Source organism: Heptranchias perlo, chromosome 1, assembly GCF_035084215.1.
Source record: "Heptranchias perlo isolate sHepPer1 chromosome 1, sHepPer1.hap1, whole genome shotgun sequence".
Taxonomy (NCBI): Eukaryota; Metazoa; Chordata; class Chondrichthyes; order Hexanchiformes; family Hexanchidae; genus Heptranchias; species Heptranchias perlo.
The window spans coordinates 37318530-37345199 of NC_090325.1; the positions used below are offsets into that span (position 1 = coordinate 37318530).

The 26670-nt window shown below is 40.6% G+C and overlaps 1 protein-coding gene across 1 annotated transcript; it reads right to left on the reverse strand.

Annotated features, from left to right (window-relative positions):
• Positions 1 to 1756: 1756 nt before the first annotated feature.
• Positions 1757 to 25079, reverse strand: txnl1 (thioredoxin-like 1). The gene is made up of 8 exons (XM_067983802.1): positions 24816 to 25079; positions 21467 to 21563; positions 18486 to 18656; positions 15189 to 15311; positions 12994 to 13063; positions 4600 to 4772; positions 3929 to 4033; positions 1757 to 2545 (listed from the first exon to the last, which is right to left on the reverse strand). Exons 1-8 carry the CDS (start codon positions 24914 to 24916, stop codon positions 2516 to 2518), a joined length of 870 nt encoding a protein of 289 aa, XP_067839903.1. The 5' UTR covers positions 24917 to 25079; the 3' UTR covers positions 1757 to 2515.
• Positions 25080 to 26670: the final 1591 nt, after the last annotated feature.

Sequence of the window (26670 nt, forward strand, 5' to 3'; positions counted from 1 at the left end):
GCGATATATTTCCAAGTCGGGATGGTGTGTGACTTGGAGGGGAACGTGCAGGTGGTGGTGTTCTCATGTACCTGCTGCTCTTGTGCTTCTAGTTGGTAGAGGTCGCGGGTTTTGGAGGTGCCGTCGAAGAAGCCTCGGCGAGTTGCTGCAGTGGATCCTGTGGATGCTGCACACTGCAACCACTGTGCGCCGGTGGTGCAGGGAGTGAATGTTTAGGGTGGTGGATGGGGTGACAATCAAGCGGGCTGCTTTGTCCTGGATGGTGTCGAGCTTCTTGAGTGTTGTTGGAGCTGCACTCATCCAAGCAAGTGGAGAGTATTCCATCACACTCCTGACTTGTGCCTTGTAGATGGTGGAAAGGCTTTGGGGAGTCAGGAGGGGAGTCACTTGCCGCAGAATACCCAGCCTCTGACCTGCTCTTGTAGCCACAGTATTTATATGGCTGGTCCAGTTAAGTTTCTGGTCAATGGTGACCCCCAGGATGTTGATGGTGGGGGATTCGGCAATGGTAATGCCGTTGAATGTCAAGGGGAGGTGGTTAGACTCTCTCTTATTGGAGATGGTCATTGCCTGGCGCGAATGTTACTTGCCACTTATCAGCCCAAGCCTGGATGTTGTCCAGGTCTTGCTGCATGCTGGCTCGGACTGCTTCATTATTTGAAGGGTTGCGAATGGAACTGAACACTGTGCAATCATCAGCGAACATCCCCATTTCTGACCTTATGATGGAGCGAAGGTCATTGATGAAGCAGCTGAAGAACTCCTGCAGCAAAGCCCTGAGGCTCAGATGATTGGCCTCCCAACAACCACTACCATCTTCCTTTGTGCTAGGTATGACTCCAGCCACTGGAGAGTTTTCCCCGATTCCCATTGACTTCAATTTTACCAGGGCTCCTTGGTGCCACACTCAGTCAAATGCTGCCTTGATGTCAAGGGCAGTCACTCTCACCTCACCTCTGGAATTCAGCTGTTTTGTCCATGTTTGGACCAAGGCTGTAATGAGGTCTGGAGCCGAGTGGTCCTGGCAGAACCCAAACTGAACATCAGTGAGCAGGTTATTGGTGAGTAAGTGCCACTTGATAACACTGTCGACGACACCTTCCATCACTTTGCTGATGAGGCGGTAATTGGCCGGATTGGATTTGTTCTGCTTTTTGTGGACAGGACATCCCTGGGCAATTTTCCACATTATCGGGTAGATGCCAGTGTTGTAGCTGTACTGGAACAGCTTGGCTAGAGCCGCAGCTAGTTCCGGAGCACAAGTCTTCAGCACTACAGCCGGGATGTTGTCGGGGCCCATAGCCTTTGCTGTATCCAGTGCACTCAGCCGTTTCTTGATATCACGTGGAGTGAATCGAATTGGCTGAAGACTGGCTTCTGTGATGGTGGGGATATCGGGAGGAGGCAGAGATGGATCATCCACTCGGCACTTCTGGCTGAAGATGGTTGCAAACACTTCAGCCTTGTCTTTTGCACTCACATGCTGGACTCCGCCATCATTAAGGATGGGGATGTTTGCAGAGCCTCCTCCTGACCCTTTGGTTGACCCTTCCATGGGAACAAAGCTTTCCAATTCACTCCAGATTCTGCTTTCTACCTCTGGACTTGGAGTTATGAAGAAAATATCTTATTCTATTAAATCAGTTTTCTTTCTCTCTCAAAAGTTGCTCCTTTCCCTCTTTTCTCCCATCCTTCTTTTAAGGCTCAATGGATTTGAAGTGCATTTTTAGAATATTGTCCAATGAAAAGAAGTCACTTCTATCAAATGAAACATTTTTAATTTAAGAGTGGCTCTAGCAACTTTCTAAAGGAACTACAAAGGCACATAGGCACTCTGCATTGAACATCCCCCATAATCAAAGATCAGAGAAAAATACAGAAGGAGCTTGATGAGGTTACCCAGGTAGAGTTTGAACTAGACCCAGCGTAAAAAGGAATGTAAATAGTTGTATACAAGTAGTGTAATTTACCAAGAAAATAAATTAATATCCAAGTGCATCTTTAATATGCCTGCAGTTAATTTTTAAAAAATCACAATCAGTTGGCAACATTAGGTAAACATTATTTTAATTATTCAACACTATTAGCATTGGAGTTGACAGACAGCAAATGCAGCCATTTTAATATTTTTTAAATTTAGAGGAAACAGCTACCAGCTTACCATTGGAATCCATGTGACGTGAAGATCTGAAAAGTACCACCACATTTAGGTTGGCTAGTTACAGCAAGGCTAAGTGCACAACTCTAACTTCCTCAGCTTTCAGGTGCATTCCAAGGTGACTTCCAGAATGACAAATTCTCATTTTCCAGAAAATAATTAAACCAGTTCATGACAATCAAAAATAATCCACAAAATATTTGAACTGAACAATGATTTGCTTGCAAGTCTGGAAGCAAGAGATTTTAGTGAACCAAGTCAAGAGTCATGGTATTGATGATATTGCAAGAATCCAGAATTGGCTGAGTGTGGTCCTATCAATGCACAGTCAGCATTCCCAGTCTTTCCTTCATTCAGTTAGTGGCTTTCTCCTTTCTTTCCAGCAATCTAGGAATATTAAAAAAGAGAGCACTTATTTTATGATAAAGTCTACCATTTAATGCTTTAAACATTAATTTATAGCTTTACAAAAACTGATGTGCTGCAGTTTAATAAGATAATGATTTTAGGTCAAATAATATAGTCACAAATGGGGGAAACTGATAATTTTTCTTATATTTCTTAGCCAACATCCACATCCACACCCATACCCATATTTAGAACTCTCTTCCACAAACTGCAGTTGATGCTAGCTCAATTGTTAATTTTAAAATCTGAGATTGATAATATCTTTGGTTAACAAAAATCTTAAAGGATATGGGGTTAGGTCACAAATCAGCCAATGGCGGAACAGGCTCGAGGGGCTAAATGGCCGGCTCCTGTTCCTATACATCTCCAAGAAGGGTCTTTTGATAGCATGAAGAATTTCATCTAATTTCTTCCACTCCCATTCTCAACCCAGAGTTAAAAGCCAATTATAATACTTCACTGCTAATGCAGCTAAAAGGTAACCAACTCACAATAGATTAATGATCAAATCTGTGACGTCCTGGTCTGTGTGGCTCAAAACCAGCTATCATGACAGATCTTTTGTAAAAATCCAAAGATTTATTTCTCATTGCTTTTGTCACCCACTATTTTTTTTGAGAGCATGTTACACTATTTTTTTCTTCACTTTTCTCTATTTCTGATCTCTCATGGCCATGCACCTTCTGTAGCCACAGCACTCTCTGCCAATCAACCCAGATACTGTAAGTTGCACAAGAGTAACCCAGCAATGTTGCCATCAACGTAGCAAATTCTGAACATTCAACATGCTGTTTAAATAACTTCATCAGAATGATTTATAAATAGTGAAATAGCAGCATTCAATTATGTATTGCCTAAATTTACCCATTCATGTTTATGACTTGCACAAAGATTCTAATAAATACTAGTTAATTTGAATGGTTTCCCGATCCCTCTAGTAAGATTTGACGAACAGGACTGACCCTAAAATATTCAAGGCCGTGGACACTAGCAGACAGAGTTAGCATTTATCACTATTCTTTACTTTCACATTAGCCACTCACCAAGAAATACAGTTCCATATAACTACCATCCATCAATTCTGTTACCTCAAAATATTCCAAAGATTTGTTAGGGACAGCTTTTAAACCCCATTGGCTTTGAATTGCTGCCTTTCTTCTCCTAAGATTATGGTTAAATGTTCTACAGCCACAAGTTGGGAAATATGCAAGGAGTAGCCTCGGGTGCCTCACCTGACTGCTGCTCATCAGCTCAAACAGCTGGGATGAGTAACTGGTCACAGAGATCGGCAAATGCATCCTGCTACACCTATCAGCCGCCTCTCAAATCATCAAAATTCAATTATTTACTGGTACAACTTACCCGTCTGAAGTCCAACATGTTTGTGGTTTGCACAGGGGTTCCAATAAATGCAAGATAGTTAATTCTTGTGGTGTCCTCATCACCTTGGTTAGATTTGATAAAAAGCTGAAAACCAAAGTAAATGGAAGGTGATTTAACTAAAGCACACAAACAAGTTCACATTTTGCAAAGCCTAGCCACACTTATATTGTACTTCTTACTTTAACTACTGTGATTCCCTGAAACAATTTCTTATTCATTTTGCACGAGCACCCTGTGCTGACTTATTCAAGACCTGCTGGAAAACCAGCAATAGCTTGATTTGCAATTTCGTTTAGCTCCATCCAAACCCCCTACTCCAAAAGGAAAACAGAGGAAAGAGATGTAGTCATGGCAATCCAGGAAACCCAAGGCTGAATTTTTTCCGAAACAACTACCAAGAATCACTTTTTATAATCTAGAGATAAAATGGAGTATATCAAAAAATATTGTATGTTTAAGGGCATCATTTCACAATAATCTGAAGCATTTCCAATGAAAATGTGTGTTTTTAAAAAGTCATTGTGCAGTTACTAGTCATTGCACGATCATTTATTCAGATTATGCCTCCAATACTTGAAGTAAAATTAACCCAGTGCCAATAATTTGAGCAATATCAAATGTACTTTCAAAATCAAATTATCAACACTCACTGTTACACTATTAATATTCTGAAATTTGACATAGCGCAGTGGCACAACTCCATCTTCTTTGATGTCATCTGGTGTTAAGTCCAGGGTTTGGGTTGGTTCACTTCTTTCAGCATCATCAAAATCAAAAGAGCGTGGCAGATTGGTGAATATTTTTACAAACTTAGGACCTCGGCCTGTGAATATAAGAATTATTAAAATGCTATATTAATGAAATTATGGGTTAGTCGACTAGTCGTCACCAATGAAAGTTGCCATCCTAAATACCTGAACCAAGTCTTTGTCAAGAGTGGAGCAAGCAAGTGCTGTATTTATTCAAAACAGGGCACAAGTAGTCAACATGAAGGATGAAAATCCTTTCATGCCCATTTCTCTTAAAGGCAAGCAATGGTAGTAAAGTGAAATCCACAGCACAAGGTTATCTAATCTGCATCAGTATAATAAAAATAAGCAATGATTCTTGGACTTATCAAATACAGTTGTAGAGCCCTCAATTAAAATAGTGCAGAAGTACACATTTGGCTGCTCAGCCTCTAGAAAATCTATGTTCAAAATAATGCAAAGCTAAAGACTTCATTGTCAGTCACTTCTGACTGAAAACCGCCTTGCGAATCTTTTCCAGATGAGGTTTAAAAGTCCAAGTTTGCGCCCAAGTATCTTGAATAGAGCTCATTTCGAACTCGTTGGCTACAAAAGGTGACATTAAATGGTTCCTTGGCAACTTTGCTGTTTAGGTGAAAAGCTGTTATCACAGTTTTGCAGGCTGGAACAAAGCTGCCAGTATTGAAAGTACGCCTCCATTAACTTCAGGTTGATAGAGAGGGGCTCGCCTATGAAGGGTAGGTCCTTACCTTGTGTTGCAGGGGTTATGTAAGCATAAATGTATTTACATGAGATTGTGTCAGATAAAATCACATACAGATGTTGAATAGTGAAAGGAGCCAGCACAGATCCTTGACGTAAACCATCATTCAGGGTGCATGCTCTAATGATCTGCTCATTCAAAGGGATGTGGTATCTATGTTTGCTCAACATTGTGGTACAGCATTTGATGACCCTCGACATCTTGAGCAATAGCCTGGTCACAACAACTTCATCACAGTCTGAAAGCGACCCATTCCTTTGGAACAGTAACTTAAAAGATCGGGATGAGACAGGTCAGTAAAACCGTCTCATTATCTTGCAAGTTGTGGGGAGGAGTGCTATTGGCCATAGCGGGCGGTATCATTTGATGATTTCCCATGTTTGAGAAGGCAGTGACTATCACCACACAACAGCATTTTGGACTCTTTCCCTTGAGTGTATGGCAGTGAATAGATCTGCCAACCATGCTCGTCCCTTTAGCCCCAAATTCTTGAGAAATTTGGGAAAATGCTGTCTTTACCAGCAGTTTCCCCACTTTGAGTAGCCACGAGGGACTTGTTTATTTCTTCTACAGTATACAGTGATGATAGTGCTGAAGTTGAGTGGCTTTATCGTACATCCCAAGCTTTGCAGTGGAACAAATGAAATCAAGATCCTCCACTGGTTCATTCCATCTCTTCAGGCGAGCATAATTCAATGACTGACAGTGCTTTTGCTGCGTCTGAATCACCACTCTTCGCATACTATTTGAAGTGTGCTTCTGTCGCCGCTGCCAGCAAGGAGTATAAATCTTACGATAGCCTCAGGAGAACGAGCTATGTGGCAGCTTTGAGAAGATGTACAAAGCTCTCAGTTCATAGATTAGCTTGATACAGTGCATCTCATCTTCAGCTAATAACCACTGTCAGTTTCCTCTCAATCTTCAACGAAGTGATAGCATCCTCACCATTACAAGCATTGCAGCAATCCAATCCTACCTTGATGTCAAGGACAGCTACTCTCACCTTTCCTTATACATTGAGTGCTTGCATCCATGTCTGGAACAAGGCTGTGACTAGGTCTGGAGCAGTGGTTCGGGTGGAATCTGAACAGAGTATCAAGTGAGGTTATAGAAACCGAGAAAATTGGGGCAGGAGTAGGCTGTTTGGCCCTTCGAGCCTGCTCCGCCATTCAATATGATCATGGCTGATCCTCTATCTCAATACCATATTCCTGCTTTCTCCCCATACCCCTTGATGCCTTCTGTGTCGAGAAATCTATCTATCTCCTTGTTAAATATATTTAGTGACTTGGCCTCCACAGTTTTCTGTGGTAGAGAATTCAACAGGTTCACCACCCGTTGAGTGAAGAAATTTCTCATCATCTCAATCCTACCTCGTATCCTGAGACTGTGACCCCTCGTTCTGGACACCCCCCTCCCCCACCCAAGCCAGGGGAAACATCCTTCCTGCATCCAGTCCGTCTAGCCCTGTCAGAATTTTATATCTTTCAATGAGATCCCCTCTCATTCTTCTAAACTCGAGTGAATACAGGCCGAGTTGACCCAATCTCTCCTCATACGACAGTCCTGCCATCCCAGGAATCAGTCTGGTGAATCTTCGCTGCACTCCCTTTATGGCAAGTATATCCTCTCTTAGGCAAGGAGAACAAAACTGCACACAATACTCCAGGTGTGGTCTCACCAAGGCCCTGTATAACTGCAGTAAAACATCCTTGCTCCTGTACTCAAATCCTCTTGCAATGAAGGCCAACATACCATTTGCCTTCCTAACTGTCTACCGCACCTGCATGTTTGCTTTCAGTGACTAGTGTACAAGGACACCCAGGTCCCTTTGTACATCAACATTCCCCAATCTATCACCATTTAAATAATACTCCAGCTTTCTGTTTTTCCTTCCGAAGTGAATAAGTTCACATTTATCCGTGTTACACTGCATCTGCCATGTATTTGCCCACTCACAACTTGTCTAAATCGCCTTGAAAACACTTTGCATCCTCCTCACAACTCACAATCCCACCTAGTTTTGTGTTGTCAGCAAACTTGGAAATATTACATTTGGTTCCCTCATTGATATAAATTGTGAATAGCTGGGGTCCAAGCACTGATCCCTGCAATACCCCATTAGTCACTGCCTGCCACCCTGAAAAAGACCCATTTATTCCTACTCTCTGTTTCCTGTCTGTTAACCAATTTTCAATCCATGCCAGTATATTACCCCCAATCCCATGTGCTTTAATTTTGCACATTAATCTCTTATGTGGGACTTTATCAAAGGCCTTCTGAAAATCCAAATACACCACAACCACTGGTTCTCCTTTATCTATTCTACCAGTTACATCCTCAAAAAACTCCAGTAGGTTTGTCAAACATGACGTCCCTTTCATAAATCCATGTTGACTTTGTCTAATCCCGTTGATATTTTCTAAGTGTCCTGTTATCACATCCTTTACAATAGACTCTAGCATTTTCCCGACTACTGATGTTAGGCTAACTGGTCTGTCGTTCCCTATTTGCTCCCTCCTTTTTTAAATAGTGGGGTTACATTTGCCAGCCTCCAATCTGCAGGAACTGTTCCATAATCTATAGAATTTTGGAAGATGACAACTAATGCATCTACTATTTCCATGGCTACCTCTTTTAGTACTCTGGGATGCAGATTTTCAGGCCCTGGCGATTTATCGACTTTCAGTTTCATTAATTTCTCCAGTGCTATTTTTTTTTACTAATACTAATTTAGTTTAATTTCTCCTTCTCACTAGACCCTCGGTTCCCTACTATTTCTGGGAAATTATTTGCGCCCTCTTCCATGAAGGTAGAACCAAAGTATTTGTTTAATTGCTCTGCCATTTCCTTGTTCCCCATTATAAATTCTCCCGTTTCTGACTAAGGCACCTACGTTTATCTTCACTAATCTTTTTTCTTTTTACATACTTGTAGAAGCTTTTACATTCCACTTTTATGAAAACTGTTGGTCCTCGCAACATCTGTCAGGTGTTGATTGATGGAGTTATTAATGACTTCTTCCATCACTTTGCTGAAGATGGAGTGGAAACTGATAGTTATTATCTGGGTTGGATTTGTCCTGCTTTTTGAGGACACAACATACCAATTTTCCACATTGTCAAGTAGATTCCAGTGTCATAGCTGCACTGGAGTAGCCTAGCTGAGGGGGTGGGGGGCACTAGTTCTGGTGCACAGGTCTTCAGCACTGCAGCTGGGATGTTGCGAGGACCAACAGCTTTCACTGTATCCAGTATGCTCAGCCTCCTCAACGTCATCTGGAGTGAACTGAATTGGACGGACAGTGACATCTATTATTACAGTGGGGGTCTTGAGAAAGAACCAAGTGCAATCTTCCACTTGGTACTTTTGGCTGAAGACATTTGCAAACACTTCAGCTTTGGCACTCACATACTGGGCGGATGAAAACGTCATGGAGCTTCCTCTTCCTCCTAGTTGCCTGATTATCCACCACTATTATTGACTGGATGTGGTAGGGCTTCTGAGCATTAATCTGATCCATTAATTTTTTTTTTATATTCGTTCATGGGATGTGGGCGTCGCTGGCAAGGCCACCATTTATTGCCCATCCCTAATTGCCCTTGAGAAGGTGGTGGTGAGCTGCGTTCTTCAACCGCTGCAGTCAGTGTGGTGAAGGTTCTACCACAGTGCTGTTAGGGAGTTCCAGGATTTTGACCCAGCGACGATGAAGGAACGGCGATATATTTCCAAGTTGGGATGGTGTGTGACTTGGGAGGGGAACGTACAGGTGGTGGTGTTCCCATGTGCCTGCTGCCCTTGTCCTTCTGGTGGTAGAGGTCGTGGGTATGGGAGGTGCTGTCGAAGAAGCCTTGGCGAGTTGCTGTAGTGCATCCTGTGAATGGTACACACTGCAGCCACGGTGCGCCGGTGGTGAAGGGAGTGAATGTTTAGGGTGGTAGATGGGGTGCCAATCAAGCCGGCTGCTTTGTCCTGGATGGTGTCGAGCTTCTGGAGTGTTGTTGGAGCTGCATTCATCCAGGCAAGTGGAGAGTATTCCATCACACTCCTGACTTATGCCTTGTAGATGGTGGAAAGGCTTTGGGGGGTCAGGAGGTGAGTCACTCACCGCAGAATACCCAGCCTCTGACCTGCTCTTGTAGCCACTGTATTTATGTGGCTGGTCCAGTTAAGTTTCTGGTCAATAGTGACCCCGAGGATGTTGATGGTGGGGGATTCGGCGATGGTCATGCCGTTGAATGTCAAGGGGCGGTGGTTAGACTCTCTCTTGTTGGAGATGGTCTATGCCTGGTGCGAATGTTACTTGCCTCCTATCAGCCCAAGCTGCATGCGGGCATGGACTGCTTCATATTTGAGGGGTTGTGAATGGGACTGAACACTGTGCAATCATCAGCAAACATCCCCATTTCTGATCTTAATCGGGAGGGAAGGTCATTGCTGAAGCAGCTGAAGATGGTGGGTCTGGTTAGTTTCATCTCTTGAAAGGTATTAGTTTTTAAGACTAACACTATTTTCTGGTCTCATACTTCGCTATGTTACTAAGTACTGCACCTCTCTCACCAAACAGTTCAGTATTAATCATACCCACTCAACAAATTTGTTACCCATCTTCCCTCACCTAAATTAAAAGGGGAATACTGCACAATACAAAGTACTTCACTACAAAATCAAATTTACATTTTCAATATAAATTTTTTTAAAATTATATTTTAAAGACTAGACATACTGAAGTTCCAAATTAGATACCAAATACAAAAAAAATTAAACACACCGTATTTTAAACCAAATCCACATGCCCTTGCATGTTGCACTACAGTGGTATGTAAGTGACTGCCCTCCATTATGTTCATGTAATGAACACTGTGCCTCAATTATTCACAATATTTATTAACGACTTAGATGAAGGCATAGAAAGTCTCATATCTAAGTTTGCCGATGACACAAAGATTGGTGGCATTGTAAGCAGTGTAGATGAAAACATAAAATTACAAAGCGATATTGATAGATTAGGTGAATGGGCAAAACTGTGGCAAATGGAATTCAATGTAGACAAATGCGAGGTCATCCACTTTGGATCAAAAAAGGATAGAACAGGGTACTTTCTAAATGGTAAAGTTAAAAACAGTGGATGTCCAAAGGGACTGAGGGGTTCAGGTACATAGATCATTGAAGTGTCATGAACAGGTGCAGAAAATAATCAAGAAGGCAAATTGAATGTTGGCCTTTATATCTAGAGGACTAGAGTACAAGGGGTCAGAAGTTATGCTGCAGCTATACAAAACCCTGGTTAGACCGCACCTGGAGTACTGAGAGCAGTTCTGGGCACTGCACCTTCGGAAGAACATATTGGTCTTGGAGGGAGTGCAGCGTAGGTTTACTAGAATGATACCCGGACTTCAAGGGTTAAGTTACGAGGAGAGATTACACAAATTGGGGTTGTATTCTCTCGAGTTTAGAAGGTTAAGGGGTGATCTGATCGAAGTTTATAAGATATTAAGGGGAACGGATAGAGTGGATAGAGAGAAACTATTTCCGCTGGTTGGGGATTTTAGGAGTAGGGGGCACAGTCTAAAAATTAGAGCCAGACCTTTCAGGAGCGAGATTAGAAAACATTTCTACACACAAAGGGTGGTAGAAGTTTGGAACTCTCTTCTGCAAATGGCAATTAATACTAGCCCAATTGCTAAATTTAAATCTGAGATTGGTTGCCAAAAAGCTATCTAAGGTATTAAGGGATATGGGCCAAAGGCAGGTATATGGAGTTAGATCACAGATCAGCCATGATCTTATCAAATGGCGGAGCAGGCACGAGGAGCTGAATGACCTACTCCTGTTCCTATGTTCCTATCAGCGAACATCCGCATTTCTGAACTTATGACTGAGGGAAGGTAATGAACATAATGGAGGGCAGTCACTTTTGTAGCACTGAAATTCAGGACCACTTTTTATATATATGACATATATAAAGTCAACCAGGCGCACCATAAAATGATGAAGTAGGTTCACACTCAATACGTTTTCCCTTATCAACTTCATAATATCCGGAGCAGTGTGAGGCAACGCATTTGGGGAGGTCAAAGGCAAGGGAATACACAATAAATGGGAGCATACTTAGAGGTGTAGAGGAAGAGAGGGACCTTGGAGTACATGTCCACAGATCCCTGAAGGTAGCAGGACACGTAGATAAGGTAGTTAAGAAGGCATACGGGATACTGTCCTTTATTCGCCGAGGCACAGAATATAAGAGCAGGGAGGTTATGTTAGAACCGTATAAAACACTAGTTCGGCCACAGCTTGAGTACTGCATACAGTTCTGGTCACATTACAGTGACGTGATTGTACCCTCTCTAGAGCAGAGGAGATTTACGAGAATGTTGGCAGTACTGGAGAATTTTAACTATGAGGAAACATTGGACAGGCTGGGGTTGTTTTCTTTGGAAGAGGAGGCTGAGGGTTGATTTAATTGAGGAGTATAAAATTATGAGGGGCCTAGATAGAGTGGACAGGAAGGACCTATTTCTCTTGAGAGGTCAATAACCAGGGGGCATAGTTTTCAAGTAATTGGTAGAAGGATTAGAGGGGAGCTGAGGAAATTTTTTTTTCACCCAGAGGCTGGTAGGGGTCTGGAACTCACTACCTGAAAGGGTGGTAGTGGCAGAAACCCTCATCACATTTAAAAAGTACTTGGATATGCACTTAAAGTGCCATAACCTACAAGTCTATGGACCAAGTGCAGGAAAGTGGGATTAGGCTGGACAGCTCTACTTTGACCAGCACGGACACGATGGGCTGAATGGCCGCCTTCTGTGCCATAAATTTTCTATGTTTCTATCATGTTGGTAGGGGGAAATGTGTATATGGGAAAAGGAGGACTTGGTCTGTTATGTCAGCAAGTTTCCTGCTCATCATGTTGGGGAATGGCAAGATGTGGAAAAATTTGTTCAGTACACGTGCGCATTTTCATTCCTATGCCATTCTCTTGAGTTTCCCCCACCCCCAAAACACAAAAACGTGATAGTGCCATCAAGATGAAGCAATCTGCACCTCAGCAATCTGACCGAAATTCCAATGACAGAGTTCAACTACAGAAAATGAAAAATCATGTTAAAAAATAAACATGCAATAAACAAGTAAAATTATTGAATAGCTTTCAAGCACAGAGTACTGAAAAATTCAGCAATGTGATCCATATTTCTTTGAGCAATTTGGAATAGATTGGTGTGAAATTAGGAATGACCACTGCCTCTCAGTGCATTCTTTCTTGTAAGGTGACAGAAAACTCTCCAAAATAGACAACTTGCATATACATAGAACAATAGACATATGAAAACCAAAAAAAACAAACAGATCTGGAGTCAAGAAAGCACAGTGGGGGGAAAAAAAATAGCAATGTTGTTGAGTAAAGTTCGAGGAGAAGAAGTTTAGATCCACTCCTCGTATAAGCAATCATTACAGCAAAGGCAAATCAATTGGTGGGAAAAATAAAGTGCAAAACAAAAATTATTTTGAAAAATCTGAATTACAAGACTCACCATTTTCAGGGGCTTGAAGCCTCATTGAATAAAGCTTGACCGGCTGATTAAATGCTATTGTCACAAGAAGCTGTTCAAAACAAAAAAAATGAATCTATTAAATATCAACATTAGTTAATTACACAGAATTTATAGCACAGAAACACGCCATTTGGCCCAACAGGTCCATGCCGGTGTCATTGCTCCACCTGAGCCTCCTCCCACCCTGTCAACATATCCTTCTGTTCCTTTCTCCCTCGTGTACTTATCTAGCTCCCCCTTAAATGCATCTATGCTATTTGCCTCAACCACTCCATGTGGTAGCGAGATCCACATTCTCACCACCCTCTGAGTAAAGTTTCTCCTAAATTCCTTATTGGATTTATTAGCGACTATCTTATATTTATGGCCCCTAGTTTTGGACTCTTAACTTAAGCTTCCCACAAACAATGCTAGGGTTCTGATCTCCAGTCTAAACAGCAATTAACTTCCAAATTAACTCATTTAGTGTTTACTTATTGATTTGACTTTATAGGCTTTTGTTTAATAATTGATGGATTAAATGGGAAAATTAATCAGTGTTTTCCACTTTACAAAGATTTACCAGAGTGCAAGACAATTGAGTCCATACCAGGGACTGAGTTTTTCCAAAAAAAAATTCTGCCCCACAATTGTACAAATTCAGGAACTAGAGTCTCAGTTTACGTTAAAGCTCCAGAAATTGGTTGCCGCCCTTAATTTGTAATTTACTCAGAATCTAGCATTTAATCATGGAAACAAGCACAGCAAGCCATCTGTCCACTGTGCATTTGCCACTGCTAGTTTCACACCAGCGCTAACTACTCAAGTCCAATTTTCTCATAAAATTAGATTTGACAGAGCTTAACAAATTTGAAAACATTGCATTGCAAAAAAAAAATCTTTCCATGATGTAGATTTTTCTTAATTATTTCAACATTAACTATTACAGGGTGCTGACTATTACTTTCCTGTTAGGCAGCATCATCAATCTGCTTGTGGCCATCAGCCTAGTTCACAAGATTTGCACATTGTTTTCTGTGGACACAGGAATTAGCCTTCACTATATTTGAAAAGAAATACAGAGTGATTCTTTGGTCTGCATCTTCACATGTACTCCACTTAATATTCTGTCTGATTGAGATACACTGTATTTGGTAAAGTTGGGAAAATATGGAGTGCATCTTGCTTACAAGGTCACTTTAGATTAAGAAGGCCTTTAGTCTATTTCATAAAATCAGAAACTGCAGCACAGGAGGCAGCCATTTGTGCTGTGCAGGTGCTAGCTCCACATCAAAGCTTTCCACTATAATCCCATTTTCCCATACCCTTTGATATGTCATCCTGCCAAAATACCACCCCATCACGCAGGTATTATCCAGTCCCTGTACAAAGAAATACTTCCTAACATCTATCCTAAATTTGTCTTTCACAATATAGTTTAATTTGGAAGAAGTGGTCAATGTCACCTCATGTCCTGATATATCAAAGTACTGTTTTGGTTTACTTTTTCCATTAAATATTTTACACGTCGCTACAAAATATTTCCTCAGATGTCTTAATGCTGAGGAGCCTTGGCTCACCAAATCATTCCCCGTGACTTTCCTCTGATACTAAGGATCAGCCTGTTGCTCTCCGCTGCACAGGATGGCTGTTTCATGTCACGATGACTACAGCTATAGTGAAGTGTGACCTCAGCATGATCTCTGGAGATCTGAGCTCAACTGGATTTGGCAAATTTAGCTCACTAAGCAGTTTACTTTGTCTACTGGTAAGGGTGATACCAAGGACTTACCAAGATCAAAAACTTCTCCAACCTTAGTTCACATAATATAACAACATTTTTCTGAAAAGCACTATTTCCTCAGTAATCTTTGTTTTAGTGTCAACTCAAAAAAAACCAACATTGTGAATTTAGGCACCATGTTTACTGCTATAAACCTTTGACATGTAGTAATCCAGTGTACAATCTTTCATAGCAGTGAAATCAATTACCATTTCACTGAAAGGAATATAAGTTTGCATGCAAGTTATTTTCTCCATGATGGATCGGAAGTGGAGAGCGAAAAAGATTAACTTTATTTGAGTTAAGCAAAATGATGCATTTTAAATCACTGCAGAAAGTACAATCTTATAGAATCCTTATTTAAGTTAACTTTTTATTCTATTCTAATCATAGATTTTATTCTAACCCTTACCTGTTCATCACAATCTGATTCCAAATATGTTGGGTCTTTTTGTAGACAATTGTCAAATCCATATTCATCACTTTCATTAAGACATTCACACCCAGACTTACTTATAAATGGCATCAAATCCATCTGAAAAACAAAAAAAGGAATAAACCAGCTTAATTTAACTAAGTAAATACCACTAGTTGACCTCCTGTGGTATTGCACACCGGAGTCAAGACCAAAAGTATTCTTCAGGTGAAGCGAGGTTAGAGAGTGAGTGGAACATGTAGATGTAGCTCAGTCTCCAGTTTGATGGGAAAAGTTGACTAAAATGTGACAAAAATGCAACAATGGTAAAATTTTAGACAAATAGTGTGTCCAGATGCAAGATTTTTAATACATTATTGATGTACCCTTTTAAAATAAAAACAAGATATCTTAGAGATTTGACCAGACATGTATGTATTCATTCCAGGCACTGGGCTTGAAGTACATTTCTTTATTCTGAAATGAGGAATCCAAATAAACTCATCTAGTTTCAAAAATATCCAACGGTGCACTTAAGAAAATTTAGCACATTATCAATTTTATGCCACTGGAGGTCTATAGCATATTTTGTAAATTCTGCACTTTATAGCATTTGCACAAATTCTAACCACTCCAATCATGACTTGAAGCTCCCAATTTTTAAAATAAATTAATGCACTATTTTTGCTTTCTTCTTCAAATGTTCTCCCTTCCTTATTAAATGTACATTTCCAAGGGCGCAAGCTGCCCCCCAGTATATCCATCCAGTGGCTGTGCCTCACGTGTGAGCCTAGACAGCGAGTATCAGCAAGTTGGTGAACTGTAAAATACATCACAGTCAAGCCTAATCACTCACTTTCAGGCAGGGGTCACTGGATAGAACTAGGAATGGGAACCATGACCTTTTTCCTTCCCTACCCAGAGGCAGTAGCACTCCAAATGATTTTTTGTCTGGAACCTTCTAATCAGCAATCAATCCTTTACTCATTAGGTCATCAGGGCAGTTCATCATTCCTGTGTAGCTTTAAGCTCTTTCCCATAGGCTGTTAAAAGCTAACTGTGGCCATATATTGCTAAGCAATAACACCATTTCAAACCCAATTAAGTTAATGTGCTATTTTAATATAAATTATAACAGAATATCAATGTGCTAACTAGCTTTTGGCTATATGCCAAAAATGGAGATGGGAGTTTTAAGAATTTCTCCTGGTTCACCCTCAAATTTACATTTTTTTTTCAGAATGGTTAGTTTCTATAGTACCTTGACACACATTGATCAAGAGATGTGAAATTACCTTGAGGCGTCAGCCTTGGCTCAGGTGATAGCATTCTCACAACTGAGTCAGGTGGTCATGGGCTCAAGTCCCACTCCAGATTCTTGAGCACACAATCTAGGCCGGCACTGCAATGGCAGCAGCCCTAATTCCGACCCAAGGGACACCACTGTATACTTCCCTTAATAATTTCCTTAATTCAATTGTCAAGTCTGATAAGCGAAAACAAATGTAGCAACTGGGGAGGTGCAATTCTCATTTATCTGAAACTAAAATGGACTATCGTGCTCTTGCCTGCTTAACAGCCTTCAAATCAGGGCTCTCTGGCATGAGCATAGAATCATAGAGTAGAATCATAGAATCATACAGCACAAAAGGAAGCCATTCCGCTCAGCTCTTTAAAAGAGCCATCCAATTAGTCCCACTCACCTGCTCTTTCCCCATAGCCCTGCAAATTTTTCCTTTTCCAGTATATGTCCAATTCCCTTTTGAAAGTAACTACTGAATCTACTTCCACCCCACTTTCAGGTAGTGCATTCAAGATCGTAACAACTCACCGCGCAAAAAAAAATCTCCTAACCTCCCCCGTGGATTTTTTTGCCAATTATCTTAAATCAGTGTCTTCTGGTTACTGACCCTCCTGCCAGTGGAAACAGTTTCTCCCTATCTACTCTATCAAAACCCCATATATTTATGAACACTGCTATTAAATCTCCCTGTAACCTTCTCTGAAGAATTCCAGCTTCTCCAGTCTCTCCACATGACTGAAGTCCCTCATCCCTGGCACCATTCTAGTAAATCTCTTCTCTACCCTCTCGCAAGCCCTCGACACCCTTCCTAAAGTGTGGCGCTCAGAATTAGACAATACTCTAGCTGAGGCCTAACCAGTGATTTATAAAGGTTTACCATAACTGCATTGCTTTTACACTCTATGCCTCTATTTATAAAGCCAAGGATCCTGTATGCTTTTTTAACAGCCGTATCAACTTGTCTTGCCACCTTCAAAGATTTGTGTATGTAAACCCTTAGGTCTCTCTGTTGCTGCAAGCCCTTTACATTGTACCATTTAATTTATATTGCTTCTCACTTTTACTTCCAAAGTGCATCACTTCACACTTCTCTGCATTAAATTTCATCCGCCATACGTCTGCCCATTTCACCAGTCTGTCTATGTTGCTTTGTTTAAATAGATTTTATTTAGTCACTCATCTGGAAAACTAGGACATGGCTGTGGGAAAGTCTCATAACACTAAGATTGGTAGGGCATAAGGATGCTTCTATCTTTTGCAAGCTATCGAATACATTCTGTCTTAATGTGAGGTCTTTGTTTTGTCATTCACACTAGGTAGTGTTTTTTAGTCCAGGTATATCTTAGGCACAACACAGGGAGCAGAAAGTTGCATCTCCAACTCTAATTATAATGCATTTTTGGGTTAGAGTCTGGGTTCCTGCTTTTTAAAAAAACTCCTGGAGATATTAGTGCAACAAGCACCCAGCAACCCCCCCCCACCAGATATTTATTAATTTATAGACCTAATAGGGACTTTTGAAAACAATGCATTTTGTGTCCAAAACAGGAAATATTGCCAGATTATTTAAAAAGACTAATGTTCCTGGAGTTGGGGAAAGAAGCAGTCACCGTGGGAGGAATCAACTTGGAAACAATCAGATGATGTAGGTAAGGGTATAACTCCGCACTTCGAGCTAAAAACTACTCATATCTCCTAAACCTGCAGGGCATGGTTCTGCAACTCAAATAAAAACAACACTGGAAACTTGGAGAACTTTCACAAAACTGAGGGAGGAAATAGCTATTGCACAGGTCCCAGGCCTTTTTACAGAGCAGAAGGGGGTCCAAAGAGCAGTCCTAAAGATAATAGCAGAATAAAAATTCCCTTGAATTAAAATCAAGATGGGATAAATTAGTGGAACAGGGAATGGCCTAGTGACAAGGAAGTGATATTTCTCTCTCCATAATTTTTTTTAAAACAATTTTCACAACACTGCAAGTTTTACGTACATATCCCCTGGGAATGTCCATGTCTTCAATTCCAGGATCATTTTCCAGATGTTGTTTAATTTTCTCTTCTAACCCATTGGCATCTGCTCCATGAAGGTGGTCAATTCTCACTTTATTTCGGAAAAACAAAAACGATGGCGTTGCTGTGATGTTATTGGCTGCTGCTGTTTGCTGAAACGGTAATAATTTTTTATTAACAATTTTTAATAAAAAATGTCTTATAAAACAAAATTAATTCTGACTTTCAGACTATAGGATAAAGATACTGGGCAATGTTGATGGGAGAGGGAGGGAGGAGGAAGAAGAGAGAAAAGTTGAGGGAGAGAGAAGAGAACTTTTAATATAGTCAAAGTGGTTCTTAAATTATAAACATATTCCACTTGAAATTTCTTTAAGTTTTTTTTTGAAGGTGCACAACATTCCTGTTCGATCCTCAGCTGAGTTTCAAATCCTGGAACTGGATTATGCACCCTCCAGAATACAGTCACCTGCGTCTCCATCTCATCGCTACCATTGCTGAAAGCACCCAAAGCTTGATTTCTCCAAGAATCACCATACCCTTACCCCATGTCATTCAAAATTCCATAGCCCGTATCCTTTCCCTATACAAATTCACACACATTCATCATCCCCATTTTTACAGACCACTAGGGGCACTGACTCCCAGTGCACTGAATTCAAAATCCTCATCTTACAAGTTATTCCACCGCTTTCTCCAGCCCAGTGTTCAGCACACACCCTCTACTATATGTTCTCTACTCCCTTTCTTCCAATATTTAAGGCTGTCTTCAACTACAACACCCCAGCATTCTAGAAATCGCTGCTTTACTGCCTCTCTTCCACACCTTCAAAAGCCTCGTCAAAACTTATCTTTGATTGCACCGTTGGTCACATAATTAGTCTCCCATGTACTGTTTGGTGTCTACCACTCTCCTGTAAAGCACCTTGCAATGATGTGCAAAAGGTGTTATACCAATACAAATTGTTGCTGCATTTCAAAAGTTTACACAAGAAACTCCCCAAGCATACAATGTAAGTGGAAGTTACCATTAAAATGCACTCACAGGTATACTGAACCTGATTCAATGTAAATTTTTGCTAACTTCTCAAAAGGTCATTACGCTTTTAAAGAAAAGGGACGTCACAGGCAACTATCATTAACGATAGGTATTTGACCATTAATATGAGGAATGTCAGCGGTGGGAATGGAATATTTTATGCTTTTAGCACTGCATGTCCACATTAAGCACTTCCAGACCAACTAGGGCGTAAGCTGACACTCCTCCTACGTTGAAGAAAGCTTGCTTTTACTCCAGCCTCAAAAAGCACACCCTATTGCATTAGTATTTCTCAAACTGGCCACTCCAATTTAGTGTTAAATTATACACAATTTTGTTCTGAGCTGATTGAATATAGTTGATGATAAACATTTTAAACTGATGGAATATAGTTGATGATAAACATTTTAAAAAAATAAAAGAAATCAATAATTCAATTTTTGACTGTTTAAAAGGAATACAGAAAATTGTTGTATGGTCTGAAATTCAGTGGTTCAATATCCAAATCCTATAACTATTTGTTTAGTCACGCAAAGTTTGGTACATAGTTTGTTTAGTCAATACAATTATGTGGCTATCATTACACACCTGAGCATTCGCACGTTCAACTAATCTTTTGCTAACAGGCTTTACCTAGCAATACAATATTTTAATCGCAGTACTAAAGAATGCCAATGTTTGCTAAGGGATTCCATATATAAAGATGGTCAACATGAAAGCAGTGAGGATAAAGGAGGATTTTTTCCCTCTATCACTCTGGCTAATACCCAACATAATTACACAAACTTCTGCTACAAGTAACTTAGTTTTGCCAATAAGAAAGAGTAATGATTTTTAAACTTCTAAGAAGTGGCCCAAAGTGCCAAAGAGGTAGGTTTTTACCTTAAATAAATAGTGCTAAAATTGAGTTACCACCCTCAGGCTGTGGTGAGGATCTAAGTGAAAGCTAAGAAATTTACCAGAGGAAGAATGAGAAAATTTGAACAGTCACAAATCGGCTCTCATACATTTCCTTTGACAGGCTATAGAGTGGCATTTGTAGAAATTACACATCATAAATTTGATGCACACCAACACACCCAATAGAAGTTGCGCCATGAGTTTTGTAATGGCCTTTGGAGCTGTCTGAAAACAACCAGCTCAAAAAACTGACCAGTTTACACAAGCTTATACTAAAAGCAGCACAATGCTTAGTCCGTACCAGCACATATTAAAACAAAAAGCAAAATACTGTGGATGCTAGAAATCTGAAATAAAAACAGAAAATGCTGGAAATACACAGCGGGTCAGGCAGCATCTGTGGAAAGAGAAACAGAGTTAACATCGCCATCGACCTGAAACAGTTAACTGTTTCTCTTTCCACAGATGCTGCCTGACCTGCTGGGTATTTCCAGCGTTTTCTGTTTTTATTCTAGCACATATTAAATTGGGAGACTTCATTAGCCTAAATTTATTGATGCAATGTAGTGAGATCATATGATATGTAAGTTAAGAGAAAACAAAAACATCTCAAATACATATAACAGAACTAAGTAACTGAGGTGGTTTTCTTAGATGATATTTTCCCCTCTTATTACAAAACTTAGATGAAGGGACATTGTATATGATATAAAGACTGAAAACAGTAGGAGATGTGCAGGGATATTAGGAATTAGTAATTAGGTGACTCCAAGTTTGGATTTCAAAGATCATAGAAGGGAGAGTAGAGGGAGGGAGGTTAGATGTTGCAGCTGAGGTCCTGGGAAAAATTTTAGTCTGTTGAATCTTTATTTCAACATAGTGATGATGCAAGAAAGAGGCAGCATAGGAGGCATGTTAGTTGAAACAATTAGGGTACAAGGCAAAAAACACCTGGATTACTCCAGATGGTAAACTTTTATTTTTAATTCATGAACTAATTATGGGGATTTTCAATCCACTCACCTGACATTGATGCACATCAACTTCCAGAAAGACAGCATGTGGGTACTTGGAACTCATTGCACTGAAAGCCGGAGCTATTCTCACACAAGGTCCACATCTTTTAAAAAAAATCATAAACTAGATTATTACTCAGCCATCCTTAGAGATAAGCACATTTTTGATCAGTGATTCATAATTGCTCACTGGGGTGAAAAATAACTTGCGTGAAAGAACAATTATTTTAATATATTACATCCACGCATCAGGACGAATGCTGGACAAAATACACGCTTTCAGTCTCTTAATCCATAGTATCCCATACCTCTTGTGCTTTTAAAGATCTGAATCATGTTCACTTTTAATGACAGAATTGGGTACGGTAGCAACGTGGTTATGTTACTGGACTAGTAACCCAGAGGCCTGGACTAATAATTTGGAGTCATGAGTTCAAATCCCACCACAGCAGCTGGGGAATTTAAATTCAATTAATTAAATAAAATCTGGAATAAAAAAAAACTAGTATCAGTAATAGTGGCCATGAAACTACGATTGTCGTAAAAACCCATCTGGTTCATTAATGTCCTTTAGGGAAGGAAACCTGCCATCCTTACCCAGTCTGGCCTATATGTGACTCCAGACCCACAGCAATGTGGTTGATTCTTAATCGCCCTCTGAGATGGCCTAGCAAGCCACTCAGTTGTCAAGAAAGTGGCTCACCATCACCTTCTCAAGGGCAATTAGGGATGGGCAATAATTGCCTTGCCAGCCACGCCCACATCCCACGAACGAATAAAAAAAACGTTTTTCTCAAATGAAAATTATTTATATTCATTTATAGCTCACTGTCCACTCGGGCTGTCCTTGATTCACCCACATATTTCTATATGCTTACTAATTCAAATTCCAGTTGAGAGAGTTTTCCCACAACTAATATTAGTCTATAGTTACCTGGTTTATCCTTCTGTCTCTTTTCTGCCAAGGGTGCTGCATCGGCTACTCTCCAGCCCCAAAGCATGATTTGCATATTTAAGGACAACTGATAAATTGCGGCAAAAGCCTCCACCATCTTCTTTCAACAATCTCAGATGCATGCATTAGGACCTTATCTACTGAGTTCTGCTAATTTTTTTTAGAACCCATTCCTTTTCTAGTTATCTCTTAACAATTGTTCCATATCTTCCTCCAGTACACCTACATTCTCACTTCCACCATCATTTGTAAAAACTATTCAAAATATTTAATATCTCCAATTATACCTTCATTCCTGAGTGACCTTACCCTCTCCATCCGTTTTTTAAAATTCTTTTTAACTTGTAAAAGCCATATTTCCTTATATTATTTGCTAGTCTTTTTTCATATGCCCTTTTAGCCCTTTTAATCGGTGCTCAGTGGGACCAGGCTGTGGGTTCAAGTCTCGTTCCAGAACCTTGAGCACAAAATCTAGGCTGACACGTCAGTGCAGTACCGAGTGAGTGTTGAACTATTGGAGGTGCCGTCTTTCGGACGCGACGTTAAGCCGAGGCCCCGTCTGCCTTGTCAGGTGGACATAAAAGGTCCCATGACACTATATTGAAGAGCATAGGAACTCTCCTGATGTCCCGGCCAACATTTATCCCTCAAGCAACATCACCAAAGACAGATTATCCATTTATTTATCTCATTTGTGTTTGTGGGACCTTGTTGTGCACAAATTGGCTGTCGAGTTTCCAACATTACAACAGTGATTACACTTCAAAAAGTACTTCATTGGCTACAAAGTGCTTTGGGACATCCTGAGGTCATGAAAGGTGCTATATAAATGCAAGTTCTTTCTTTTCACCTCTCAACTATATTTTCTATATTCCTCATGATTTTATTTATTATTGTTAGCCCTAAATTTATCATATGCCTTCCTTGTAATTTCTCAGTTTAGTAATTATATATCCATAGAAATCTACAATTTGACAAACCCCGTTTTCAGCATATAGGCATATCTTCCACCCTCAATAAACTTGAGCTCATCCAAAATTCTGCTACCCTTATCCTAACTCGCACCAAGTCCCATTCACCCATCACCCCATTGCTCGCTGCCCTACATTAGCTCCCGGTCCGGGAACGCCTACATTTTTTAAATTCTCATCCTTGTTTTCAAATCTATTCATGGCCTCGCCCCATCCTAACTCTGTATCCTCCTCCATCTCTCCGAGATCTCTGCGCTCCTCCAATTCTGGCCTCCTGCGCATCCCCAATTTTAATAGCTAAATCATTGGCTGCTACGCCTTCAGCTGCCTAGGGCCTAAGCCATGGAATTCCCTTCCTAAACCTCTCCGGATCTCTACCTCTCCTCCTTGAGGAAGCTCCTTAAAACCTACCTCCGACCAAGCTTTTGGTCACCTGTCCTGCTATCTCCTTATGTGACTCAGTGTCAAATTTTATCCGCTAACATTCCTGTGAAGCGCCTTAGAATGTTTCACTACGTTAAAGACACTTCATAAATGAAAGCTGTTGTTTTTGTAGTCTGTCCATTTTTTTTTTGAAGATTTCTCATTGCTTATTTATTGCCTTGTTTGCTAACTTTTCTGCCCAATTAATTTGGGCCATTTATCTTGCTAAACTTTGCCTTTTTCCAGTCTAACACACTTATTTTTGGCATTTCACTGTCCTTTTCTATTCTTACACTGAACATAACTATGATGTGATCTGATCACTATTTACCAATTGTTCTACTCTCTTCAGTTATTTGCTCCTCTTCATTTCCCAGAATTGAATCAAGCAATGCTCCCCTCCTTGTTGGATTTGAAACTAACCGTTCCAGGAAGCAGATCGAAAAGCACTCCCTGCTTTGATCACATGCATTAATCTTTATTCCAGTGCATCCTCAGGATAATTTTTTAAAAATCACTCAATATCATTGCCCTGATCTTGCATACCTCTCTGAACTATAGATCTTTCCTCTACCTTATCGCCACTGTTTGGTGCCCTATAATATACACCATTTCCTTTTGTCCCATTTCCTTCCTCATTTCTTAACTATCCATGTGGATTTGGTCTTACCCACCCCCTCGAACATCCACTGAGATAGGATCCTTTACTAATTCTGCTACCCCCCCCCCCCCTCCCTCCTCCAAACCCTCCGTCTCTCCTTAAAGGGTTATAACCAGCAGCATTAAATTCCCTGTCCAGTACAAACTCGAGCCATTCTTTCAGAATCAGAAGCCACGAATTCAACGAGGCGGCGGCGGCGGCGACCACCAGAGATGTCGATTGAGAACCCGTGTACTGATTAGAAGACCCAACACACCGTGTTCGCCCGCAGCTAGGCCGCAAAGCCTGGGCCTCAAGCAGGAAGCACAGCCCATTTCTTTTCCCCCACCCCGGGCGGTTAACTCACCCTTTCATCGTAAACTTCACCACCGTTAACCTGCAGCCGGCGTTGGTCAATTCGGGCTGAAACTCGGCGTCGGCCGCCACCACTTTCACCCTCATTGTCATTGAATTGTGTTTAATTATTGAACCAGGAGCGGCTCCACCGGTCCAGTCCGGTCCGCTTCAGGCCTCACTCAAAATCTTAATTTTAAAATAAAAAAAAACGCGCTTCAAGCGGAAAAAAAAAACCCACCAGACAAAAAAAAAATCACCACCGACAACCAAACCCGATTGGAAACTCCCTCCCGCCCCCCTCCGCACCGCCCATTGGCCCCCGACCGCCGACCGTGACATAATTACTGATCGTTTTCTGGTGATTGGTGGAGAAAACCGTCAATCAAATGGCGTCACGGTACTTTTGCCCACGTCATCGTCAGTTGAGCCAGACTCGGCCTCTTTGCTAAGTCATGGCCGGGAATTACCCAGCACACACTGCTAATGCAGTTAAAGTGGTCAAGAAGCCCTGCTTGAGGGGGGAGGGGGTGAATTTCTTCAGCGGGGGGGGGGGGGGGGGGGATGGATGAAATTGTTCAGGGGTTTCTCCTATTTCTGTGCTCCCCAACTTTGGCAGAAACCCCCAGCGTGGGTTACAGGGGTGGGAGATAATTCACTACCCTCTGGCCCAACTTCTGGCCTCTCAGCTAAGAATAAGGTCTGCACTGAAACAATAAACTATCTTTTCTCTTTTTAAATGCTGATGGAGCTGCTGTATATTTCCAGTATTCCTTACATTTTTGATAGAGATGACTTTACTTCATTACTTAGATTACTGAAATATTTTGAATGGAACAAAATAAATGAAGGATTTGTGATGATCCAAAGCTTCTGGGGAAGAAAAGCAAACCTTTGGTTTGACTAGGTCTACGACTTTGGTGCTTGGTCCAGGCTTCAAAATCATAAAACTCCTGTGCAAAGGCATGCAAATCCTAATAAGCAGAGACAGTGGACAAGTGCAACAATATACCTTATTAGCACAACTGCCACTATCAGCCTCAAGGATCATATGTTATTAAAACCATGCAATAATAATCACTATTGCAACGTGTCATGTACACTGTATGATATACATAATAAACATAATCCATAACAAAGAACAATATCAATAAAAATAGTTTCCTCTCCCTTCAACAAATATTTCTGGCATCCCCGACACTTGAGTTTCAGAGCAGATGGTTCTCATCTGTTCCAGGAAGTAAGCCAGCCTGAAAACTGCCTAGAATGCAATGGTTTTCCTTCTAAAATTTACGAAAACATACTTTAACTGAAATTGTGTTTAGAAATAAATCAAAAAAGCCGAATGCAATTTTTGCTTTGAAAAATATTGTTAATGAAATCCAAATCATTTGTGAATATGTAATGCATTTAATTTATTTTTCAACTACTTTTAATTTCAGAGATGTTATATATTTTCATATATATGTGGCGACATACTCCACACACAGATCAATACTAAAGTACTGGTTTGAGTCAGCAAATGGAGATTTGCGCTAAATGTCAAAGGTCAATTAACAAAAAAAATCTATCTCTTTAACCAATCACCGACTGAGTGTTTTACGTTCAATGTCTCAATTCCAATCTCTTGGGACAAAAATAAATGTATCAGCAGACTATGCAGTGCATAAAATAAATTTTCACTACCGCCATTTCCTACAACCTTAAATTAATAGCAAAACACATATTTCTGTATCCTGTATACATATTATAGCATTGTGATGATTTAACACTGCTGCAGTGTAGTTATGGTGCACACTTATGTCTGCCAAGCTCTGGTTGTTACATTTTCCACTCAATTTCTCAGACTATCATTGCCAACAATGCCA

Bases quoted from the DNA above. Each gene is read 5' to 3' on its own strand.
- txnl1 (XM_067983802.1), bottom strand. From the start codon at position 24,916: ATGACAATGAGGGTGAAAGTGGTGGCGGCCGACGCCGAGTTTCAGCCC. The intron at 18,657-21,466 runs GTGAGTGGATTG...TTACCGTTTCAG, and splicing joins TTGATGTGCATCAATGTCAG to CAAACAGCAGCAGCCAATAA. The intron at 13,064-15,188 runs GTAAGGGTTAGA...TGTTTTGAACAG, and splicing joins AATCAGATTGTGATGAACAG to CTTCTTGTGACAATAGCATT.